Here is a 20906-nt window from a genome sequence, read left to right as displayed (position 1 = left end):
ACAAATGTCTTTTGGCCGGCAGCGAAGATAGTTGGCAATGCCGGCTGGTCCGGGTCGCGGCCGCATCGCATCGCATCGCATCGCATTGCCGAGCCGCCGGACCGAGGACGCTCTTGTATTTGTCGAATACGAAGTCACGTACCGAATACATTATCGGGTGGAATACGGTCTATGCATGTGAAGGTTGAAAAGCAGGCAGGCAGTCAGGCCGGCAGGCAGGCTGAGAGCAAGCTAGCAGGCGGACAGACGGACAAACGGACGAACGAACGAACGAACGAACAGACGGGTGGGTGACTATATTGATTGTGTAGCCGGCTGACAGCGACAGTGACATATGTCACCGAGGCTTCTCGTTATCGCTGATTTAAACATGAGGCCCTTGCCGAGTGTCTGTGCTGCACCAGCTTCGTATTTCTGTCTACGTCTCCATCCCTTCCCACCGCCTCTACGCGCCCCCCTCCCTCCCCTCCCTCCCCCCCTCGCCTCGCCCCTCTGTTATTATTATTGCCGCGCATATTTTCTTCACATTCTTTTCCCTGGTCAATGTATCGATTGCCACGCTGTCGGAAGCCGACGTGGCCTTTTTGTGTAACGCGCCGGTGAAACGTGATACTAGAAATAATTACGAGCCAGTCGCATGCAATAGCGGGTCTACCGCCTGAACCTACCCGTTCCTATTATTATCGCCGCATTGCATCCTATAATATTGCCGTGCATAATCGGTTTTCAGAAGTACAGCGCTGGGCGCGTTACGTGTCCCACGAATGCCTGACAATCAGCGGCGACGCGCTGAGAATGCCCCGCGAAAGATATCGCCTAATCGTCAGGCACTTTAACCTTTTTCCATCGTGCGCACGTAAGTATGACAGGAGCCGCGGCAGAGCGAAACGCCGATAAATGGTGCACGGACGTTCCTGAATGGTTATAATCGTGAATTTGAATGTGAACGCACAGCGGCCGCGGCATATTTCGCGCGGGAATTGACAGAGAATAGGCTCGCATTCGGGGCCAACGATATGTAAATAATCACGTAGCGCCGCCTTGTCATTCTGCGTTCCCAGCTCGCTATAAAATGAATAAGGGGCGAGGCGGAGGGAAAGAAAGGAGATTGCTATGATTTATTACCGGCCGCAAATTCTGTTTCTCCTCTGTACACGCCAACTGCGTTTGCGTTCATCTATCTTTTTCCCTTTCACGGCTCACCGAGCAACTTTCCCCAGGCCTCCCCTCTTCTTCTTCACTCATCCCCTTTGTTCCACACCATCTCTCAAAGTGACTGACTGCCTCCTTTATTATCCGCTTGTCAGCATTTTTACACTTTTGTCCAGGGCTCTAGTAGTATCCATTGTCCCCGAAGCGAAATCGTATGGTCACAATACGTCATGAAGGGCGATTATCCTGAAGTATGGCGAAAGTATTGTTACGTTCCAAACAAAATCGCCCCGCTGTTCGAAAAGCCACTGCGGTTTCATACCTGATCCAAATTGACACATAGATTACAAATTTCCTCGGCTCTTGAAGAGGGGAAATTAAAGGCAAACTGTGTCTAAATCAATACTATTATGCGCTAGAGGGAAAATCAGTTTAATCATTAATTCACTCTTTGTGAGATAATTATATTAAAATCAATTACATAATTTACGTGCAAAATTACATCTAAAAGAAGTAGTTTTATTATTTTTTTTAAGATAGATAGGTCTGTAAGAAATTGGGAATCTGTTTGTTAATCCATGGAATGGCACCTCATCAGCAATTTGAAGTTTAATGGCGTCATTTGACATCTTTATAATACGGTTTGTAAAACTTTTAGTGCCCTGCCCTCTCCGATTCCTTGATCCTCGCAGAGGTATGTAACCAGTGTCCTAATCCGGGTTGACAATGGTTGGAAACATTATTACCCTGTCACAACAAATCGTGAAGAACGCGACGTGCCGCTCTGTGCTTGCAAAGTGAGAGTCCCCATTATTTTCTTTATTACACTACCTCTTCTTCACAGATTTCACGGCAAGCGCGTTGACTACAAGTTCCGTGTAAATATAGTATTCCAAATGTGCCCTCTAATCTCCTTATTTCCAAAATACCGTAGAAACACTGAATTTAAATATACCTGTTTTTGTTGTGCCATATAATTTGAAGAAACAAGCACCTAAAAAGGGGCACCTCGAGTTTTACGAAAATTTGAAAATAGGAGTAATTCTTTCGAAATACTTAAATAAGGTGATAAATTCGAAACTCATAATTATTTAATCTGTTATTTTTTAAGAAACTTCACATTCATAACTTTTTCAGTAAAATGTAATGGTTGGAATTTGTTTTCCAAATTGACCATGATTAACACAGGGTCCCACTTTTCAATGCTTTATTAAAACCAAACTCAACAAATTTAAAAACGGAAGGATATTTGCAAAATGAAAATTCATGAAAAGTTTTGTTTCCTATTCAAAAACTGAACAAATATAAAGTTACATTTGAAAGATACGAAATGACTGTGGCATCGCCTCAAAAATCTTTTCTCTCGTGCGATCAGAATTTGCATAAGAAATGGTGAAAAAAAAATTCTTAAGGTCCTTTGTTTATTCTACCGTTTATCAATTATTTCACACACACCCCTATCTATTAGAGTTGGAACTATTCGAATAATTTAATATTCGAATATTTTACAAGTATTCGAATGCTACGAATAAACTTCGAATATTTGAGAAATTCGAATGTTATTATTTGAATACTATTCGAATACATGAGTACTCATGAAGTGGGTCAAAATTAGCTTACAAGATTTCACCCTGACAAATGAACCTAAAGAACTTGATTTATAATTCACACCATACTATTCGAAGACATCAGTATTCGAATACATCAGCATTCGAAGACATCAGTATTCGAATACATCAGCATTCGAAGACATCAGTATTCGAATACATCAGCATTCGAATAGTATTCGAATACTTGGATATTCGAATAGTATTCGAATACTTGGATATTCGAATAGTATTCGAATACTTGGATATTCGAATAGTATTCGAATACTTGGATATTCGAATAGTATTCGAATACTTGGATATTCGAATAGTATTCGAATACTTGGAAATTCGAATTATATTCGCCAAATAATTGAGTAACTGAGGTATTCGAATAGTATTCGAATACTTGGAAATTCGAATTATATCCGCCAAATAATTGAGCAACTGAGGTATTCGAATATTCGATTACCGAAAAATTCAACAAATAGTCCCAGCCCTACTATCTATAAACCTTTGTAGGGTAGACCGGGGGCGGTTGTAACACGTTAAATATCTCAGAACACACGATAGGTATTAACACAAGTTTTGGATATAACGATGAAGAATGACATTTGGAATACACACATCCATGTTCCAGCAGTATAGATACACAATAGATATGTATAGTAGGGCGGAGCGATACTATATAGGCGAAAATTTAAATTTGAATTTTCCGCTCCGCCCTAATGTATAGTGAAGAAAATAGCTTTTCGATACCCTAAAGTAACTTTTTCTTACTGATTTAAAATTGTAATATAAATACTCTCTTTGCAAGTTCATGTTTTTTATTATTTTTTTTTAATATTTATCTGACCATTTTTAAAGTAATACTGGTCGTTAGTTATCGCTCTTAATTGTCTCGTTAATCAAAATTTGTAATTTAAGTTCAAAAGCCTGGCTGGGGGCGATTGTACCACGATAGAAAAAGTGACAAAGAAGATGAATAATATTGTCTTGTTTTCATGGAATAATATAGCACAGCACAAGCAAACAAATTAAAAATGGGTGCAATGTACTGAATATAAGAATTGATCACATGACGAATGTACCAGCCAAAACGTTTTCTATGTCTGCCACAATTGCGATAACGCATAATTGCTTATAAATTTTCCTTTTTTCATTTACTATTATAATCAAAATTAATAAATATTTTAATTTCATAAAGTTCAATTTGTGCTACTTTCAACCCCATTGCAGTGTTACAACCGACCAGGGGTCAGGGGCGGTTGTAACACTTTCTCCCCCCCTCATTTTGTATTAATAACCCGGATATTATTTGACACGCAGCGAAACTGTTGTGTTCTCAATAATGTCAGATAAGTACGTAACATTTTCGTACAAGAACTTTTGTTCTAACTGTGATAGGGTAAAGGACCCAATTACTGACACCTAACCAATTACTGTCACCTTAAGCTATTTTACTTAAAATAACGAATAAATAAACTATAGTATAGATTATAGGTTGAGTTACATAATTCTTTTTGTGTATGACTTTGCAACATTTATTTGTTCGTTATTTTAAGTAAAATAGCTTAAGGTGACAGTAATTTTTTAGGTGTCAGTAAGTGGGCCCTTTACCCCTAGTTATTACGTAATCGTATTCCAAAGTTAAAGTGTTACTACCGCCCCCAGTCTAGCCTGTATCTAAAAATATCTGCACATAGTATTTTATTTCTTTCTTTCTATATGTCAAAGTTATATTTTTACAAAAACGCGGTATACTTTTTTCCCCGGTTGAAGAAATATAGGTATATTCATTATACTATACATACTTGCCATTAGATTTTACTTGGCAAAGGTTGTTTATGCCAGTGCAGCCGTCAATAATACATCAAAGCTGAATCGTTACCCGCCTGGTAGCTGTCGTCTTGAAATCTTCGAAACGTTGGCTAAAGGAGCGGTGAAGATGAAAGAGAACTATATTAGCCGTAAACTCATCCGTCAGCGTCAAAACGTCAAAGACCTTGCCATTGGGGTATTAACGGCGCCATAACTTCACAGAAACACTGGCAAGGGGGAAGGGATGGAAAGGAAAGGAGGGATAGACAGAAAGAAAAAAAGAAGCATTCTGTGGAAGCAGAGTTGCAAGCTCCACGAGACCTTTATTTCTTCTGGGAAATATTATATAATATAGAGATTTAATATCAGCTTGTTTCTAACTCTGATTGAAAATGGGAATTAAATGCGGGCAGACACAGGTGTTTGTTGCTCCCTGCTTTCCCTAAAATTGTATATTGTAATTAAATAGTATCAACACCGTGACGTTGACTCTATTTCTGACGAACACAAACATTGTAAATTTCGCGTAGCTGCCTTTATTATATTAGCCTCGAAGGAAGGCCAATTAGGTTTACGGACGGAACTTTTATGAGTGTTTTACATTTCAAACGCCCTCTTCTCCATATTGCACGTCATTGTCGTTCCAGACCCTCCGATGAGGACAAGGATTATAAAAATTTAACGATAGCCCCATTGCTATATTTACTATATTTTCTGTCCGTATATTTACATCCTCGGTCTATTTTCCTCGACGCTGCAATAATTAATACTTTCTGCCCCTATCGAAATAACCGTTGAATACGTAATCTCGTTGTCAGTAGAAAGTTCAGGTATCGATTAAGTAACGGTTATAAAACTTGTTTGCACAAATATGCATTATTATTTAAGGGATAAAATACAGAAATAGTAGAGAAACTGTTACGGTAATACTCGTTCCAATTTCGCAGTGAAAATCGGATTCGGCTAAAAGCAATGCGACTGAAAAATATCCCGTTGCATAAAGTGTTTCCCTACTGTCGTATATCGTAGTGTTTAGAAAGATCAAAAACATCGTGAATACAAATTCAAATAGCTACTAACATACCTGTATGCGTTTCTGAGATAGTGTCCAGTCACATTCCAGCGCGATGTGTTCCCCAAACTATTGCTTACCGCCGGTATGCGGTCTGCGTACACAGTGTTTGGACATTGTCATAATTCGTCGTAATTACCCTGTAGCATAGCTACTTCATCGATCGCTTTATCTCACTTAAGTCGCGCTAAGTGAAATGGCCGCAATCTCCTAACCGCGCGGAACGTTTGAGTTTCAACGCGGCTAATATTCAAGTTTTTTAACGACCATACTTGGCGGGTGGAACGGCCACGATGCGTCGCTGCGGGCATACAGACGTACATGTGCGCCGAACCTTCGACTACCGCTGAGCGTCCAGATAAATACTATTTGCGACGGCATTACGAAAGTGGTTTCTAATATTTATCGAGAAAGCAATTTTCCTTACGAATAGCGTAGGTTCTCAGAGATTGTTTGCGAGGCAAGCCACAGATGATAGCATAACTAATAGTACCTAACTGTAAGTGCAACGAACCATGAGATGTTGCGATAACATTAGGAAAACTTGTTACCGGTTAGAGGAACAGAAGCAGCATTCGACGGGCAGTCGAATCCCGAAAGAACGTGACCCCTCCCGGTACGCGTTGCTCATTGCTGAACAATGTTGTTCTCCGATAATAAGGAAAGGAAAAGAGATCGGTCGCAAGGAGCGTTCAGTATCCGGTGACTCAATGCGCAACAAAATCGAGGTGCGGTCGGGCGATAATTAAAACGCTTTTACAAAACTGTAGGCAAATAGCGTTTAAGTGGCTGTCATTCGTTACCCCGTGGGCTGTGGCAAGTCGGTAAGTCGCTGAGCGAGCAATCAATCACCCGACATTCCCTTCCCCACTGGCCCATTACATTTCTATTTTGAAAGCTGCTTATTAAGCGGGGCCGGTCGGAGAGACAGACAGGTTTCACGGTATAAAATATCGGGTTGCCGTGGTGGCAGGGACGGTTCCGTGTCGAGGTAGCTATGGTAGGCAAACGGGAAGGGGTGTGGACGGTAAGAGGATGGAAGAGGGGAAGGGGTGGGGCGGAGGGGGGGAGGGAGGGAGGGAGGGAGGGGACGGACGGCTGTAAAAGCGGTGAAATATCAAAGCCGGGATGGGAGCTGTCATCGTCGGGCCAACATCATGGGTGGCGTGTTGAATTAGAATGCCTTCCCACACCCCACACAGGGCCAAACCCCACCGCAATTCTCCCACCATAATCCCCCGACCAGGAATGGTGGGGATGACAGGAGAGGACAGGTTATACACCTTGGCCTGCCGAAGAAGGAGGGGAAGAGAGCGTGTCGTGTCGCCAGGCGGCGTTGCGGTCGCATTCCACTCCGTGCACTGAACAGCTCCGCCGAGAGCTACCACTATTTTCCTGGATTTCACTCGGTGCACGTCGTTTGCGTTTAATCGTTTCGTGCTGCGGACGGGATCGATCGGCCAGCGCGTATACCGACACACGGTGCTGCGATAGTCAAAACGCTTGCGAATCAGTTTGATTATCCTTTTTTTTCGTGACTTGTGGGAATATTACCAGTGGTTTTGTGCAGTGATTGGCTCCATAAGTGCAAAACCAAATGGTTGTCCTCGAGGAAGGCGGTATGCTGACTACTGGACACAATCAGTATCTACAACCGGATTATCTTTCTCCGCTTCCAACTACGGTTAGTATACGCCGCAGGAAATCTTTTAGTCGCAAATTTTCATTCTCCCAATGGTGTTTGCTCGACCACGAGCCCCCGGTTAACCAGCATTCGGGTAAAAAAAAGATACCTCGAATTTGTCCTCTTCGTAGAATAATGAACGCAGAGTACAGATAATAATATATCTTCCCATGAAAATTTGATTAAATATACTGTTGATTCGTGAATATCGACTATCCTGCTCCGCTCGCTGTCTTCCGTCGGCGCGCGCTCTCCGACGGGTAACTGCGTGTCTGAACTCGCTCTCCCATCTGATGCGTTCGATCCAATTTGCCGAGTTCATAGTTTTTTCACGCTCGCAGAATGAATTGTCCTTGCATTTGGTATTTTATAACGCAATTTGAAATTTTTTTTTACAGTTGGATGCGAAGAAGAGTCCGTTAGCTTTGCTGGCGCAGACATGCAGTCAGATCGGTGCTGATTCACCAACGAAGCCTTTGATCTCTCCACTGGATAAAACACCGAAGGGAATGAACGCCGGTACGAACGCGAAGTCCCCTCCAGCTGCGAAATTGGAACGGAATACACGCAGCAGCCCGTCGGACGGGAAATCGTTGGCCTTCAAGCCGTACGAGACCAATGTTGTCTCGAAGAAGTCCACCGACGAGGGCAGACCGACCTCCAAAGCCAGTGTTCACAGTGTTAGTGGTCAGGACAGTGTGAGTGCGAGTGATAACAGTCACACGGACAGAAAGTCGTCAGGAAACCGCACGCCCGTCGGTCGTAAGTCCGCGTCGCCCGCAAGCCAAGCGACGGCTACCGCCACCAGCACTCCGTCGGCCGATCGGAAAACGCCGGCGGATCGGGAAAAGACCGACAGCTCGCCGCGCAACAACAGTAATGGTACTAGTCCAATAATTAGATCCGGAATGGAGATTCTTTCTGGCACTCACACAAAGGATTCGAACTTGGGCGCCTACAAGCCTGGTCTTCCGGGATTTTCTGGCAATCCCCTCTGTTGTCCGCCTGGCCTAGCAGAGAATCCCGCATTCAGACCACCGTTCGCCGGTGCGTCCCCGTTCTCTCATCATCACGCCGCCGCCGCGGCTCTACTGGGCTACCCATCTACCACTCCGACGGGTGGAAATCCGTATCTGAGTTACGCTCGTGTCAAGACCCCGGCCGGCGGGGAAGCCCTAGTGCCTGTTTGCAAGGATCCTTACTGCACTGGCTGCCAATATAGCATGCACAGCGCACAGCTAATGATGGGCACCGGGACTTGCCCCAGTGGATGCACGCAATGCGATCATCAGAAGTATGGATTGGCGATGGCGTTATCGTCGTTCGGCCCGATGGCTCCTCCGTCTCTGTCCTACCCGTCCACGTTAACCGGTGGTAGACCGTACGTTTGTAACTGGATCGCTGGCGACTCCTACTGCGGAAAGCGATTTACCACATCAGAAGAGCTTCTTCAACATCTTCGCAGCCACACCAGCCTGACTGGTGGCGATCACGCGCCGTCGGCCGCGCTTCTCAGCAATCCGCACCCGCATCCATTGCTTTCACCGTCGGCTGCTCTACACCGCGCAAGTGGCGGATCTTATCCGACGCCTTCCCTCAGCCCGTTGAGCGCTAGATACCATCCGTACGGGAAGCCGCCGACGGGACCTCTTCCAGCGTCGCTAGCTGCTTCACCGTACAGCGCCTTCAACGCGCTGGGACCTTACTACTCGCCGTACGCGATCTATGGCCAGCGAATCGGCGCCGCTGTACATCCTTAAGGCTAATTTCCAGTGTCGAAGTTATCAAGTGTACAGTCCGTAATAGTGTTAAATAGAAGGCACGTCGAAATAAAATGAGACTTTTGACAGACTGTTGTGTAAATAATTAAACGTGTATAATATAAATTTATTTAAAAATTATATATACATATGTGTGTATAAATTCAGAATTATGATTAAAGTTTATAAAGATATTGACAGTTTGTTTTATCGCGAGATTATTCTTTGCAAGAATCCTATTAACGTATCTTTTAACGTTTGATTATTACCTAGGGAAGAACATGTACGCCGCGGATAAATCGTTGCGTGTTCCCGGATTGTTAGGACTGGTTCTGCACAGCGGAATAACGTGTAGGGTGTTTGAACATTCACGAAGGAATTGGATGACGACCCGTCGGTACTTCGTATAAAAGTCGTACACGTCGAACATTTTCTGTGCTCGCTCGTTTCCGCGTTAAGTTTTACGTTTGTGTTTAAAGTGACCCGATTGATCATCTAAAAACACTGCATGCTCCGTAAAACTGTATGCATCCGCGCGTCACCATCCGCGGCCCTCTATATAGCAATGCGTTCGATACCGCGAACCGTCGGACGGTCGTGCATGTTCTATGTCCACGATATAACTGTGATATTACGCTATTTTTTCGAGGAAATAATAAGAGATAATATTAACAATGGTATCTAAACTACCTTTATGACAAAATGTAACGCCTAACTTATTCGTATCGTTTGTATAAGAGGAAGGGTGCGAAGATCGCTATACCGGGGAAGAAAAGTAGAGAGATTATTTCGCGGACTCTGAAATACAATTACTGTAAAGAGAAGCTTTAATTTTCTCAGTCTTAGAATTTCTTCAGCAACACGTCAAACTGCATTGTCTACCTTGTAAAGTATTCCGATCGGAGAAACGTAATGTACGATACACATTATTTGCACTGTAAATATCTCTTGTAAATATCGTTGAGTTTCCATACCGCTTTAATAAAAACAATGTTTGTGGAATCATTAAATTTGTGTCGTTACTAATATATTCCACGTGCCATCCATACATTTACACCTTTCCAGTTTAATTAAAGTTCGCTTTATTTAGTGGAATCCTATTTCTCACGGTTCTATCATGAAAAACTATTCGTGCGGCTTTTTTTACGATAATTGAAAGAAAGTATTTCACTTGAAATCATCCCCAATCTTACCAGACTTGCCTCCGCGCATAGACTTAGTGCAGAATAGGCGACGGTTAAGTTGCATCCCGTTCGAAATAACCTAGTGAGTGAAATGAGAATGCCTTGTTTGAAGGAGAAGCATTTGTTGACAAATGCCGGCGCATATTTATAATCGCTACAGTTGGGGGTTCGTCCCGTTCGAGGCTAATTGTAAGAACACTTTGTGTGTAATAACGCGAAGTAGAAAGTCGAGATGGATAATCGCGGGAGAGGCGAACACGAGCCGATGAATGAGAGACAATGGGGCAGGATAGGTACGCACGCTTCTGATTCACGCCACCAGAGCGCGCGGACGGTCGTGTGCGCGCACGAACGGTGAGTCTCAATCCCCGGGGCACCCAGGAGAGTAAATTTATTTCTTTCATTACGGACGGAGCAGGTCGCGAGTTCTCGGATATCAGCGCTGCAAGGCGGGGCGCATAAATCTGCAGCCTAGTGTCGGAAGGAGGAAAAGAGGGTGGAGGAGCAGGACGACGGCGGGGCAAGAGGGGCGAGCGGAAAACGCAGAGTAGCGACGAGAAGAGACAAGAGGGAGAGACGGAGTGGGTGGTTGAAGGTTTTTAGACCCACGCAGAGAGAGAGAGAACTTGCTTTACCCTCTGCGAACGTCGTTTCCATCGCTGGGGTGCCGCGACAGGCGGTGGCAGGCTCAGCTGGCTCAGCAAAGTGAAATATTTGGTGATTTTAACCGTCGGGATGAATAGTCTCCTCGCGTTTCGCCTTCCCGCCTCGTTCCTCGGATTGGAATTCATGTTATTTCGGTACCATTATGTGCATCGCTGAATCTCAATTAGCGACTCGTCCGTTCTGACTGGAATATTTACGCGCAGATGCGTCTAAGCGCATAACTTGCATCGCCAGTGATTGAATCTAATTGTAAGTAGGAGGAAATATGTGATATCTAGGGAATTATTACCGGAAAGGTCGGGACGGCGATGCGGACACGTCACGCATACAGGAAAGGATGCATCCTATAATGGATTTCAATTAAAGGCATGCACTGAAATACAGAATAGCCAGTTTTACAAATTTTTGAAACTTTAACGATGAGTCGAAGAAAAGCTTGTTCAATGGTTGATTTCACAGTTCAATCTGACAAATTATTTTTACGGAAAATTAGTTTCACCCGGCGGGAGGCGCGCCACGTATTGTAACACAGGTTGTCGTAACCACGGTTTCAGAATATTTTTTTTTAACTTTGTAATTTTTATGATAAAGTACAGTGTTTTAAGAATCAAAGAAAATTTATGAAATATCTTAAAATCTTTATTAAAGTTCTTTAAAAAATTGTGACAAAAATTCAGTCTTCATATTTTCGCAACTAGCGCCTCTGTGGTAATTTTACCCAGTGGCGCCTCCCCACGAGTCAACAATGATACTAGTTACAATACCTCAAATATGTGTTAAAGATAAATGAAGGGAACAAATAAAATTTATTTAAATTTCATAAGAAAATTTGAAATAAACACGTACGTAGTTTTTATTGTTCTTATGTCATTTAGATATGACAAAAACTTCAAGAATTTGCTGCTGGGAAATCCTTCTTACCGTGTTTGATAATAAATGCAAAACAAGCCTTTAATCTTGGAATTTAAACTCAACTGAAGCTTCCATTTTTATCTGCTTGTAGTTGAAAGGATTTATTTCCTCTGTGTTTCTTTTTGACGCGCTAAATCATGGAGATATTGTTAAATATAATGGGAAATTATTTTAATCTATCCTAGCGCTGGGGTCAGAATAAACGGAAATTTTGTCCCGCGCGCGATTTCGATGATTTTTTTTTTAAAATACATTTTAAACAGTTCATTATACTGATTTTCGATCTGCAATTTTCCAATAAGGTATCGTTTCGATATTAACGTGGCAATGTAAGGTGCCTGTGGTAATACCGGAGGGGAAAGTGTAAGTCTATCTTCAGACACTTTCCGTGCGGCCATTGTTGATCGTCATTCACACGAACGATTCTTCCTGAGACACAGCTGAGGCATGATCTATAGACAATAGATGGTTTTGCCAGCTAGACGTGTCACTTGGTGATTTACCTATTGCGCACATCGTATTCTGCGGTTCGAAGCGAAGCGTAGATCATCTGTTATCCTCGGTGCGATAAGTGAAGTAACTTATCGTACTAGATAAGGAACCTACCACAAATATTTACTCCGGAAGTAATTTCAGGACATAGAACGGTCACGATACTTACATTTTACTCCGTACTGAATGACGTTAATGGGATTAACTCACGAGCATGTTAAGCGAACCTGCAAAACTGCTCAAAGTAAAGAAGCTACGATCTGCTCGAAAAATTGAAGTGCCACATATTTTTACTTTGGAAAATCGGATTTGTAATTAAACGGGCATTTCATAATTTTATTTTACTCCATTTTCTATGTTTTTTTTTTAATGACAATGCAACGAATTCGTCATAAGTTATAGAAATACAGAAGTTTAATGACTTTTATGTACATATACAGGGTGTCCCAATTGAGGAGGCCACCTATATATCTGCTTTACTTTTTAATGACACGAGAAACGTTTAAAGCACCATGGGAATGCTTCCGAAGGAGGAATACTGTGAATGAAAAATTGTTTTTAACCCGGCGGGAGGCGCACCCCATATTGTAACACAGGTTGTCGCTACTGGGTGAAAAATACCCCAAATTGAAACGTAAAAAACCACGGTTTCAGAATATTTTTTTTTAACTTTGTAATTTTTATGTTAAAGTACAGTGTTTTAAGAATCAAACAAAATTCATGAAATATCTTAAAATCTTTATTAAAGTTCTTTAAAAAATTGTAACAAAAACTCAAACAGTCTTCATGTTTTCGCAACTAGCGCCTCTGTGGTAAATTTTTCCGAGTTTCTTTCAAGGTCGCCGCTATTTTCTGGCAGGAAAACATATATTTTTCAATTACAAAAAAAGCATTCGGGCATGTCTGAGTGATCTTCAGATGACCCTGAACACCAAAAAAGTGATCAAATTCGAAGACAGTGTTACGATGTTATGTGAAGTTACTGTTTATTTTTACAAATGCTCAAAGCGATGTCCATTGGCAGTGATAACACTTTTTAAGCACAAGCTTCAATTACAATGTCCACCAAAATTGAACTTTTTTTCTGTTCTGTAACGTTCAATACCCGTTTCTTATAGACTTTTGTGCGCTGAAAACGAACCCGTAAACCGTTTATCGACATCGTTCTCAGTTTTCGAGAAATTTCGATTTTGAAAAAAATGCAAATTTTCAAATTTGAACATCTTTTGTGTTGAAACAATAATAGTTATTCGGTTGCATGTTCTATGAAATTATTATATGACTGAATTATGAGCATTTAAATATATTTAAACAACGATCAAAGTGAAAAAGACACCAGAAATGCACCAATTTTTGAAAATTTGACTACTCCACGCGATGCAGCAAAAATTTTTCTTTCGAAAACCACCAACAGAAGTGGTAAGTCACGTTTTGTTTTCAATACAGAAGCGAAATAGTTTGGCAAAACGTGCGCTGTCGACAGTTGACTACCACTGTCGACGGCGCACGTTTTGCCAAACTATTTCGCTTCTGTATTGAAAACAAAATGTGACTTAGTACTTCTGTTGATGCTTTCCGAAGGGAAAATGTCCGCCGCATCATGTGGAGTAGTCAGATTTTCTCCTAGACCCTTAGTTTTGGAAATAAATTTAAATATATCTGTAAATGTGAGTGAATTTCGGGTGTTCTTTTCCCTTTGATCGTTGTTTAAATATATTTAAATGTTCATAATGCGCCAATAACTTACATCGTTGTATGCGACAAGCAACCGAATAACTATTACTGTTTCGACACAAAAGTTGTTCAAGTTTGAAAATTTGCAGTTTTTTTCAAAATCGAATTTCTCGTAAACTGAGGGTGATGGCGACAAACGGTTTGCGGATTCGTTTTCAGCGCACAAAAATCTATAAGCAACAGCTTTTGAATCTTACAGACCAAAATGGCTGTTGGACAGTGTTATCCGATTCACCATGTCTTCTGGAGCAGTCGGTTGCTTGCGGTACACATCTTTTAGCTTTCTCAAATGAAAAAAGTCTAATGTCAAGTGTTGGCCAAACTGTGCAGCCATTACGTCCAATCCAACGATTTGGCAATTTTTTATTGAGTACTTGAGTAGGTATCCTTGGATAATGAGCTAGGCAACCATCATTTTGTACCACATACACATCTTCTATCAATTCATCCATGTCATCCGATAAAAATGTTGTATATTTTTGTCCATTTAGTGTCCACGACCTTTGCCTATTTACTTGGTTCATCCACCGTGGATTTTCTATGGACCAGTAATGCATATTTCTAAGATTTGCCTGGCCATGATTGGTGCAACATGCTTCATCAGTGAAAAACAATTTTTTAAAGAACGTCTCATCATCTTCAAATTGTTGCAATGCCCATCGACAAAACAAAACGCGGTTTTCGATATTCCTGCCTTGAAGTTCTTGATAAAGCGACAAATGGAATGGGTGAAACTTCTCGCTCCAGTTGTTTAAAAAAATATTTTTCTTCCATGGTACTCATCCTTCGGAATCATTCAAATTGCGATTTAAACATTTCTCGTGTCATTAACAAGGAAGCAGATATTAAGGTGGCCTTCTTTAGATGGGACACCCTGTATAATGTTATTAATAATGTTATTGTAATGAAACTTCCAATATTTTTAAGTAGCTATATACTTACTCGCAAAATACATCTAATTTATATTTTAAAATATATCTAATTTATATTATTCCCATTTTTCATCTAGTACCTACTGTTCCAATTTTATTTAAAACTTTAACAGTTATTGTTATATTAGCAGTGGATTTATGTAGTCGCTATGCAATGAAAATTCTGCTGGTAATTCTGGGGCAAAGGATCGACAACAATTTATTTGGTTGCAAGCTGTAATTTCAGATTTATGGATCTGCTTTGGTTGCGTTTATGTCGCAGATCGCATCGAATTTACAGATTTGCAATATACAATAATTTCTTATACTACAGTGTTAGGATTAATGCTGATTTCGATCGCATAAATCTATATTCAGGGAAACCAGTGTCAGCTATGCTTCGTGTTACATTCCACCGGACCTGACAAACATTTTTGACAGTTAGGGTAGGTGTACCATTTGTGGCCATTGCACTGTTTTTGGCCATGTGCATAATTATCTTATTTTTAAATTGCTTGCAGATCATTATCATGTGAAGAATTTCACATCATAAATATTTTGTTTAATATACCGCCAGAAATATAAGGTTACATTTATTGCTTACACGGGAAAATATTATATATTTTAAGAAGTGGCCAAAACTGGTACAATACCTTAAAGTGACCACAAATGGTGCATCTACCCTATATGATAAATTGCTGAGTTTACCAATTACCTGTACACTTTTCTTGATATAACTATGACCACAATAATATCAACGAAATAAATATTGTTCAATTTTTAGTTTTCAAATTAGATGTTCCAAAAATTGTTCGCATTAATGTCTTACAAGGGGAGGACACCATGAGGTAGACGCCGATTTTGATGAGCCTTGGCACGCTGGATCTATGTAGAAAATAAGTAAATAGGTGTCCGAGCGTTTCTGCCAATGGGCCTTAATAATAGAGATGTTTACATGGAAATTATTACAATTTTCATAGTGGCCGTGGGGTTTTAATGGGTAAAAATACCCTGGCGCCCCTGAGGGATTCTCCTCTGAGGGAGTCGGGGTGCCTTTTGAAGATTTCCCCAAGTTCAAAAAAAATTTGACATCTTCAAAAGGAACCACAACGCCTTCAGAAGGGAATCTCCCACGGACGCCAGGGTAGTGCGGGATTTTTACCCCCTAAAACCCCACGGCCACTATGAAATTTTTAATAATTGTCGGTGCCTACCTCATGGTGTCCTCCCCTTGTTAGTCCCAAGTGGTTAATCTGATTAAGATACAAAATAAAAATTGAGATTTTCTCTTCCTCCTATTATGGCGAAAACTACTGAACTCATCTTCAATAATGGTCCTCACTGTTAGATAGTCAAACTTTAAGTAAATATTCAATACAAATAACTACGAAAATGCGCGTAAGCTACAGTTTATCGATTGCCGCAGACAGTGTTTTTTATTCTAGAAAAAAATTGTTGCACGAAACTTGTTCGTCTCGAGCCGCAGTCTTCCATTTTAGCTCAGCAAGTACTTACGTAGCCCGCCAGACGTCGCTGTTAATTCTTTTTTCCCGTCTCAAGGTTCGTTTAATCTTTGAAGCGCTTCCGTTTGGCGTTATCACGCAAAATTGCGCCTTCAATGAAACTAATGTTATAGCGCCTGACGTGTTATTCCTCATTATCGGCGCGTAATCATTTTCCACGTTTTCCCTGTCAGTTAACCGATAAGCCGCGCCGGGAATTGCAACTTTCTCCAGACACAAGTCTGCAAATCCATTCTGGCTGCCTTTCCAAAAATCGTGCGTTATATGCCAGCTAACTAATTATTTATCATTATTGTGTCAGATGTATATGTCCCGAGTTATGCGCGCTCTCTTGCGCTGTCTTTTTATCGTCCAGCCGAACCCTGCCTCGATAACCGGGAAAAACGAGAACGCGGATAATGAGGCGTAAATCGAAGTGACATGTATTTTGTTATTTGCTACTTCCTGCACGTAGGTTTCTCTTATTTTCCACTCGTTAGCAACGTCCGCGGATTAGGCCCAAAAGAAACATTAGAATATCTTATGCGGGGCTATGCGGCATTTGCGGGAGGCTACCGTTGAATGTTAAATTCGCGACGTTGAAGCGCTTACGTAAGTTCTCGCGCTGCTAAAGTTTTAGCATTATTTTGATGAAAGAGAATCCGCCTTGCCGTCGATTAAATCTTTTTGTCGCCGAAACACGTCCCCGAGCGACGTCTATCAGCCATCCTGGCCTGTCTTACGAGTCAGAGCAGACAATTTAGCACATCAATAACAGGCCGCAGATAAAAGCAGCCCATACATCGTAGCTGACGTATCGTTTGTAATAAAATACAAAGGGGGTCTAGCCGCCAGCGGCATCTGTGTACCGCGCTGTGCAGCCGTTCGTTCATTCTTGCTGTTATTAACAGGCCGTACATCGTTGATGTTTTCTACCTACCATCTAGCGCCGAGTCATACATCATCGTTGAATGCGTGACAGCAAAGAGCAACTACAATTCATCTATAAGCTACGGCCGACCCCCCTCGGCAGAAATTGTGGAAGACGAAATCGATAGGTCAAACCTCGCTGAAGGTTTTACGATGCTCGGCGTTTCTGACGCATAAAATTGAATTTTTTCGAGGTCGCCATTCAGGGGGAGGGGAGCGGGCTATCGGTGTTATCCCGATTTTCTCATTTAATGACAAGGGAATTTGCGTGAGAGTATGAAATAACTTTTCGATTATACTGCAAAGTACACTCCATTCCACATTAGAGCATACCTGTTTCGCGCAGGCACGACCCTCGGGAGGCGTTGCTACGCCCGACTCCCCACTTAAGGGGGTAGGTCACCCTCGCTAGCCTTAAAACAGGCCTTTTTTCAAACGCAAATTGTAAGGTGATAAATAACAATAGGGAGAACGTTTTTTTTAGTTTTATTCGTTGTTCTATGAGCTTTAACGCATAAAAAGAAATGTCTAAATATCTCTATGTACATAAAAGTTGTGAGTAAAAACGTAATGGCATGTACGCGGTGCACCGTTTGATGGTGTACGTAAAATCTCGAAAACCGCTCCAATGATTTGGATGAAAATTTAATGAGACATGCAGAAAACCATTCCCCAAGATGTGTTGGAAGCAGTTATTAACTCTTTATGACTGAACTCTTCACTTGTTAAACTCTCACAGTGTTCTATATTTGATAAATGCACCGTTTTTGTTATACTAACCTCAGAAACACATAGTTTGTGGGGTGGTCAAGTAATGACTCTTGTCGTTCTAATTGTTTCTAGAAGATGACAGGTATAGTCAATTTACTGACTATGTATTAGGGCGGAGCGGAAAATTTAAAATCGAATTTTCAGCTGGCCTGGGAGCGGGATAGTGGTCTGATTAACCAAACAAAAAAAAAATTGTAAAACAATTTTGGAAAAATATTCATGTCTACAGGTTTCTTTTTCTCCTAAAAATGATCATATAATCATGTAATCATTTTTAGAAGAAGGAATCTGCAGACATGAATATTTTTGCAAATTTTTTTTACAGTTTTGTTTGGTTAATCAAAAGACAACTATCAAAATTAAATTTTCGCCTATATAGTATCGCTCCGCCCTACTATATATATATATTGTTAGTGGTTTTTGAGGTCGCTGATTCCGAATCCGACATAGGATTTAAAACATTAATTTATTTAAACAATTTGTTTAACGAATTATAGTGTAAACAACGATCTAGAATAAATAAAACAATTTCAGAGACTTATAAATGTTTGTTTATTTATTTTCCCCGCAGAACACGATTTTATATGCACCAAAACATGCAATTTTGCAACCATTTGTTTAAACAAGATGTTTAAACAAATTAATTTTACAAATCCAATATCGGATTCGGAATCAGCGACTTCAAAAATCACTAACATATATACAACTATTTCGTACAACTTTTTTACCCAGTTTCTTTCAATTTTACTTTCTTTTTAGTTCTAACTTATTCTAAATTATTGACAATAAACGATGTTTAAGACCATTACCTGTGTCATTGCCTTAATTCTCTGATTAATTACTGATAAATAATTACTGACCAACATAGGGTCAACTACTAGTATTTTCATTTTCAACGATGGTCAACTTCTGAAGCAGTTACTGAACTTTGAAAAATGGTTCTAAAATTTCTTATAACATAACTTTAAAAAAATCTTTCTCATTACATAATTTAGAAAGCTTAAAGAGTGTCTGTATGCAGCGACTGTCACTATTTAATGACAGAGCAAGCAGTTACTATTAAATTATTGTACTGCACCCTAGTCAGACCTCACCTAGAATATGCATCCGTTATTTGGTCGCCCTACCAATCAAAATATAAAAAACTCATTGAGAGGGTGCAGCACAGTTTCCTTAGGTTTGCTGCATATAGGCTAGGCTAAAGCATGGCAGTTACTGACCACGACTATATTCCAATCCTTAATCATTTAAACCTACGTTCCCTTGAGTTTAGGAGAGCTGAGGCCGAGTTGCTTTTCCTTTTCAAGATTATTAACAGCCGTATCAATTGCCCTCAACTCCTTGAGTTGATTAACTTCTATGCTCCTGTGAGATCGTTTCGATTCACACATACTTTCCTTCCCCAGCAGTATATTTCCTCATTGATCAACTCGGACCCTGTAAACCGCATATGTAGTGTAGCTAATACATATTGTGAAAGCATGGACTTATTTAATGTTAACATAAGCAGCTTCAGAAACTCTGTTCAATAGTACCTTGCATAATTTGTGATTTGTCCGTCTTAACTGTAGTACCAATCATGTACACTAACGGGGACCCTTCCCCGTTTATCAATAAATAAATAACTAAACTATTGTTTACGTGAAGGATTTCTCTTAACTGGACAACTACTGGTGCCTTTACCCTAACGCCTGTAAATACCGAAGGAAGAAGCCTAACGTTGTTTACAGAATTAGAGAGCTATAATGTGGCAATTCAGTCGATTTTACTCCCAGCTCGCTGGCGCCCGCAGCGCCATCGTTCCAGCGACGTTCACGTAAGAATAAAGAATCGACCACAGAGCTGTGATGCATTGTGCCGCCTTGTTACTTCCATTTACACCCAGCATGAGCACGAGCCACTTTGCGTACGAGCTCATTTAATTTCGATGATACGACCCTACCTCCGGCTGGATCCTTTCAAAGGATATCTTCGTGCACCGTGTAGCGTATTAATTCTCCTTTCTCGCTGAAACACCCATAGATATTTCTTAATAAATCGCATGCGCGGTGCACGAGATAAGGTTCGTAAATACATCTTGGCCAGGGTATAAAATAGATCAGGAATTTGCCGCTATTTCGATTGAATTAATCAGTTGAGCTGTGCGTGTTAATAAGAGACATTCTTCAAAGTCTGATGCCGGCAGGTATCCCCGATTGAAACAACTGCGGTCCGCTATTTTGTACGACGTATATTAATGTATCGGTTTGTAAATTATTATGTATGAGGAATTATTAGTTTCGAAGTGGTCGACAGAATCGTGCGCAAAATTTATTTGCCCAATAGTTGAGTTAATGCAGGCACCCGTTATAAAAATAAATCAAAGTAAAATGTTAATTTCGTGGCTGACGCGAAATGTTCGTGGCCATGTTACTTTTTTTCAATCAACTTCACTCGTTGCACGTATTATTATAAGATGGATACTCGCAGCATGCATCTGACCATTCTTCTTAGTGTAGCACCCATTCTGAAGCAAAGGTTAGACAGCTACTACATTATTTCCATCGATCACGTAGAGTCAAGTAGACGATGGCTGTCTCGCTGACGAAGAGATATTACCGCGAAAACTATTTCGAAAACATTCCTTGGTTATAATTGAAAACGTATTTTGCTTTAATTTTTATACAGTCGATTCTTTCACACATTTATTGTTTAGCAGACGCACAGTGCGCTGGATCAATGGGAATTCG

The 20906-nt window shown here is 40.9% G+C and overlaps 1 protein-coding gene and 1 long non-coding RNA gene across 2 annotated transcripts in view; one reads left to right on the top strand and one right to left on the bottom strand.

Annotated features, from left to right (window-relative positions):
- Positions 1–20906, bottom strand: part of LOC143368088 (uncharacterized) — a 363051-nt gene that overhangs the window by 93410 nt on the left and 248735 nt on the right. The gene's annotated exons all lie outside the window — the stretch shown is intronic.
- Noc (zinc finger protein no ocelli) lies at positions 7010–10085 on the top strand. Its single transcript, XM_076809622.1, has 2 exons — positions 7010–7315; positions 7714–10085. The coding sequence occupies exons 1-2, from the start codon at positions 7229–7231 to the stop codon at positions 9073–9075; spliced, it is 1449 nt and encodes a 482-aa protein (XP_076665737.1). The 5' UTR covers positions 7010–7228; the 3' UTR covers positions 9076–10085.

Source organism: Andrena cerasifolii, chromosome 4 (genome assembly GCF_050908995.1).
Source record: "Andrena cerasifolii isolate SP2316 chromosome 4, iyAndCera1_principal, whole genome shotgun sequence".
In the NCBI taxonomy this organism is placed as follows: Eukaryota; Metazoa; Arthropoda; class Insecta; order Hymenoptera; family Andrenidae; genus Andrena; species Andrena cerasifolii.
The sequence above is the reverse complement of the archived record's forward strand: the minus strand, read 5'-3'. Positions and strand labels throughout refer to the sequence as shown.

Excerpts from the sequence above, each read along its gene's own strand:
- Noc (XM_076809622.1), top strand. The coding sequence starts at position 7,229 with ATGGTTGTCCTCGAGGAAGGCGGTATGCTGACTACTGGACACAATCAG. Across the intron at positions 7,316-7,713 it reads TTTCTCCGCTTCCAACTACG|TTGGATGCGAAGAAGAGTCC; the intron begins GTTAGTATACGC and ends TTTTTTTTACAG.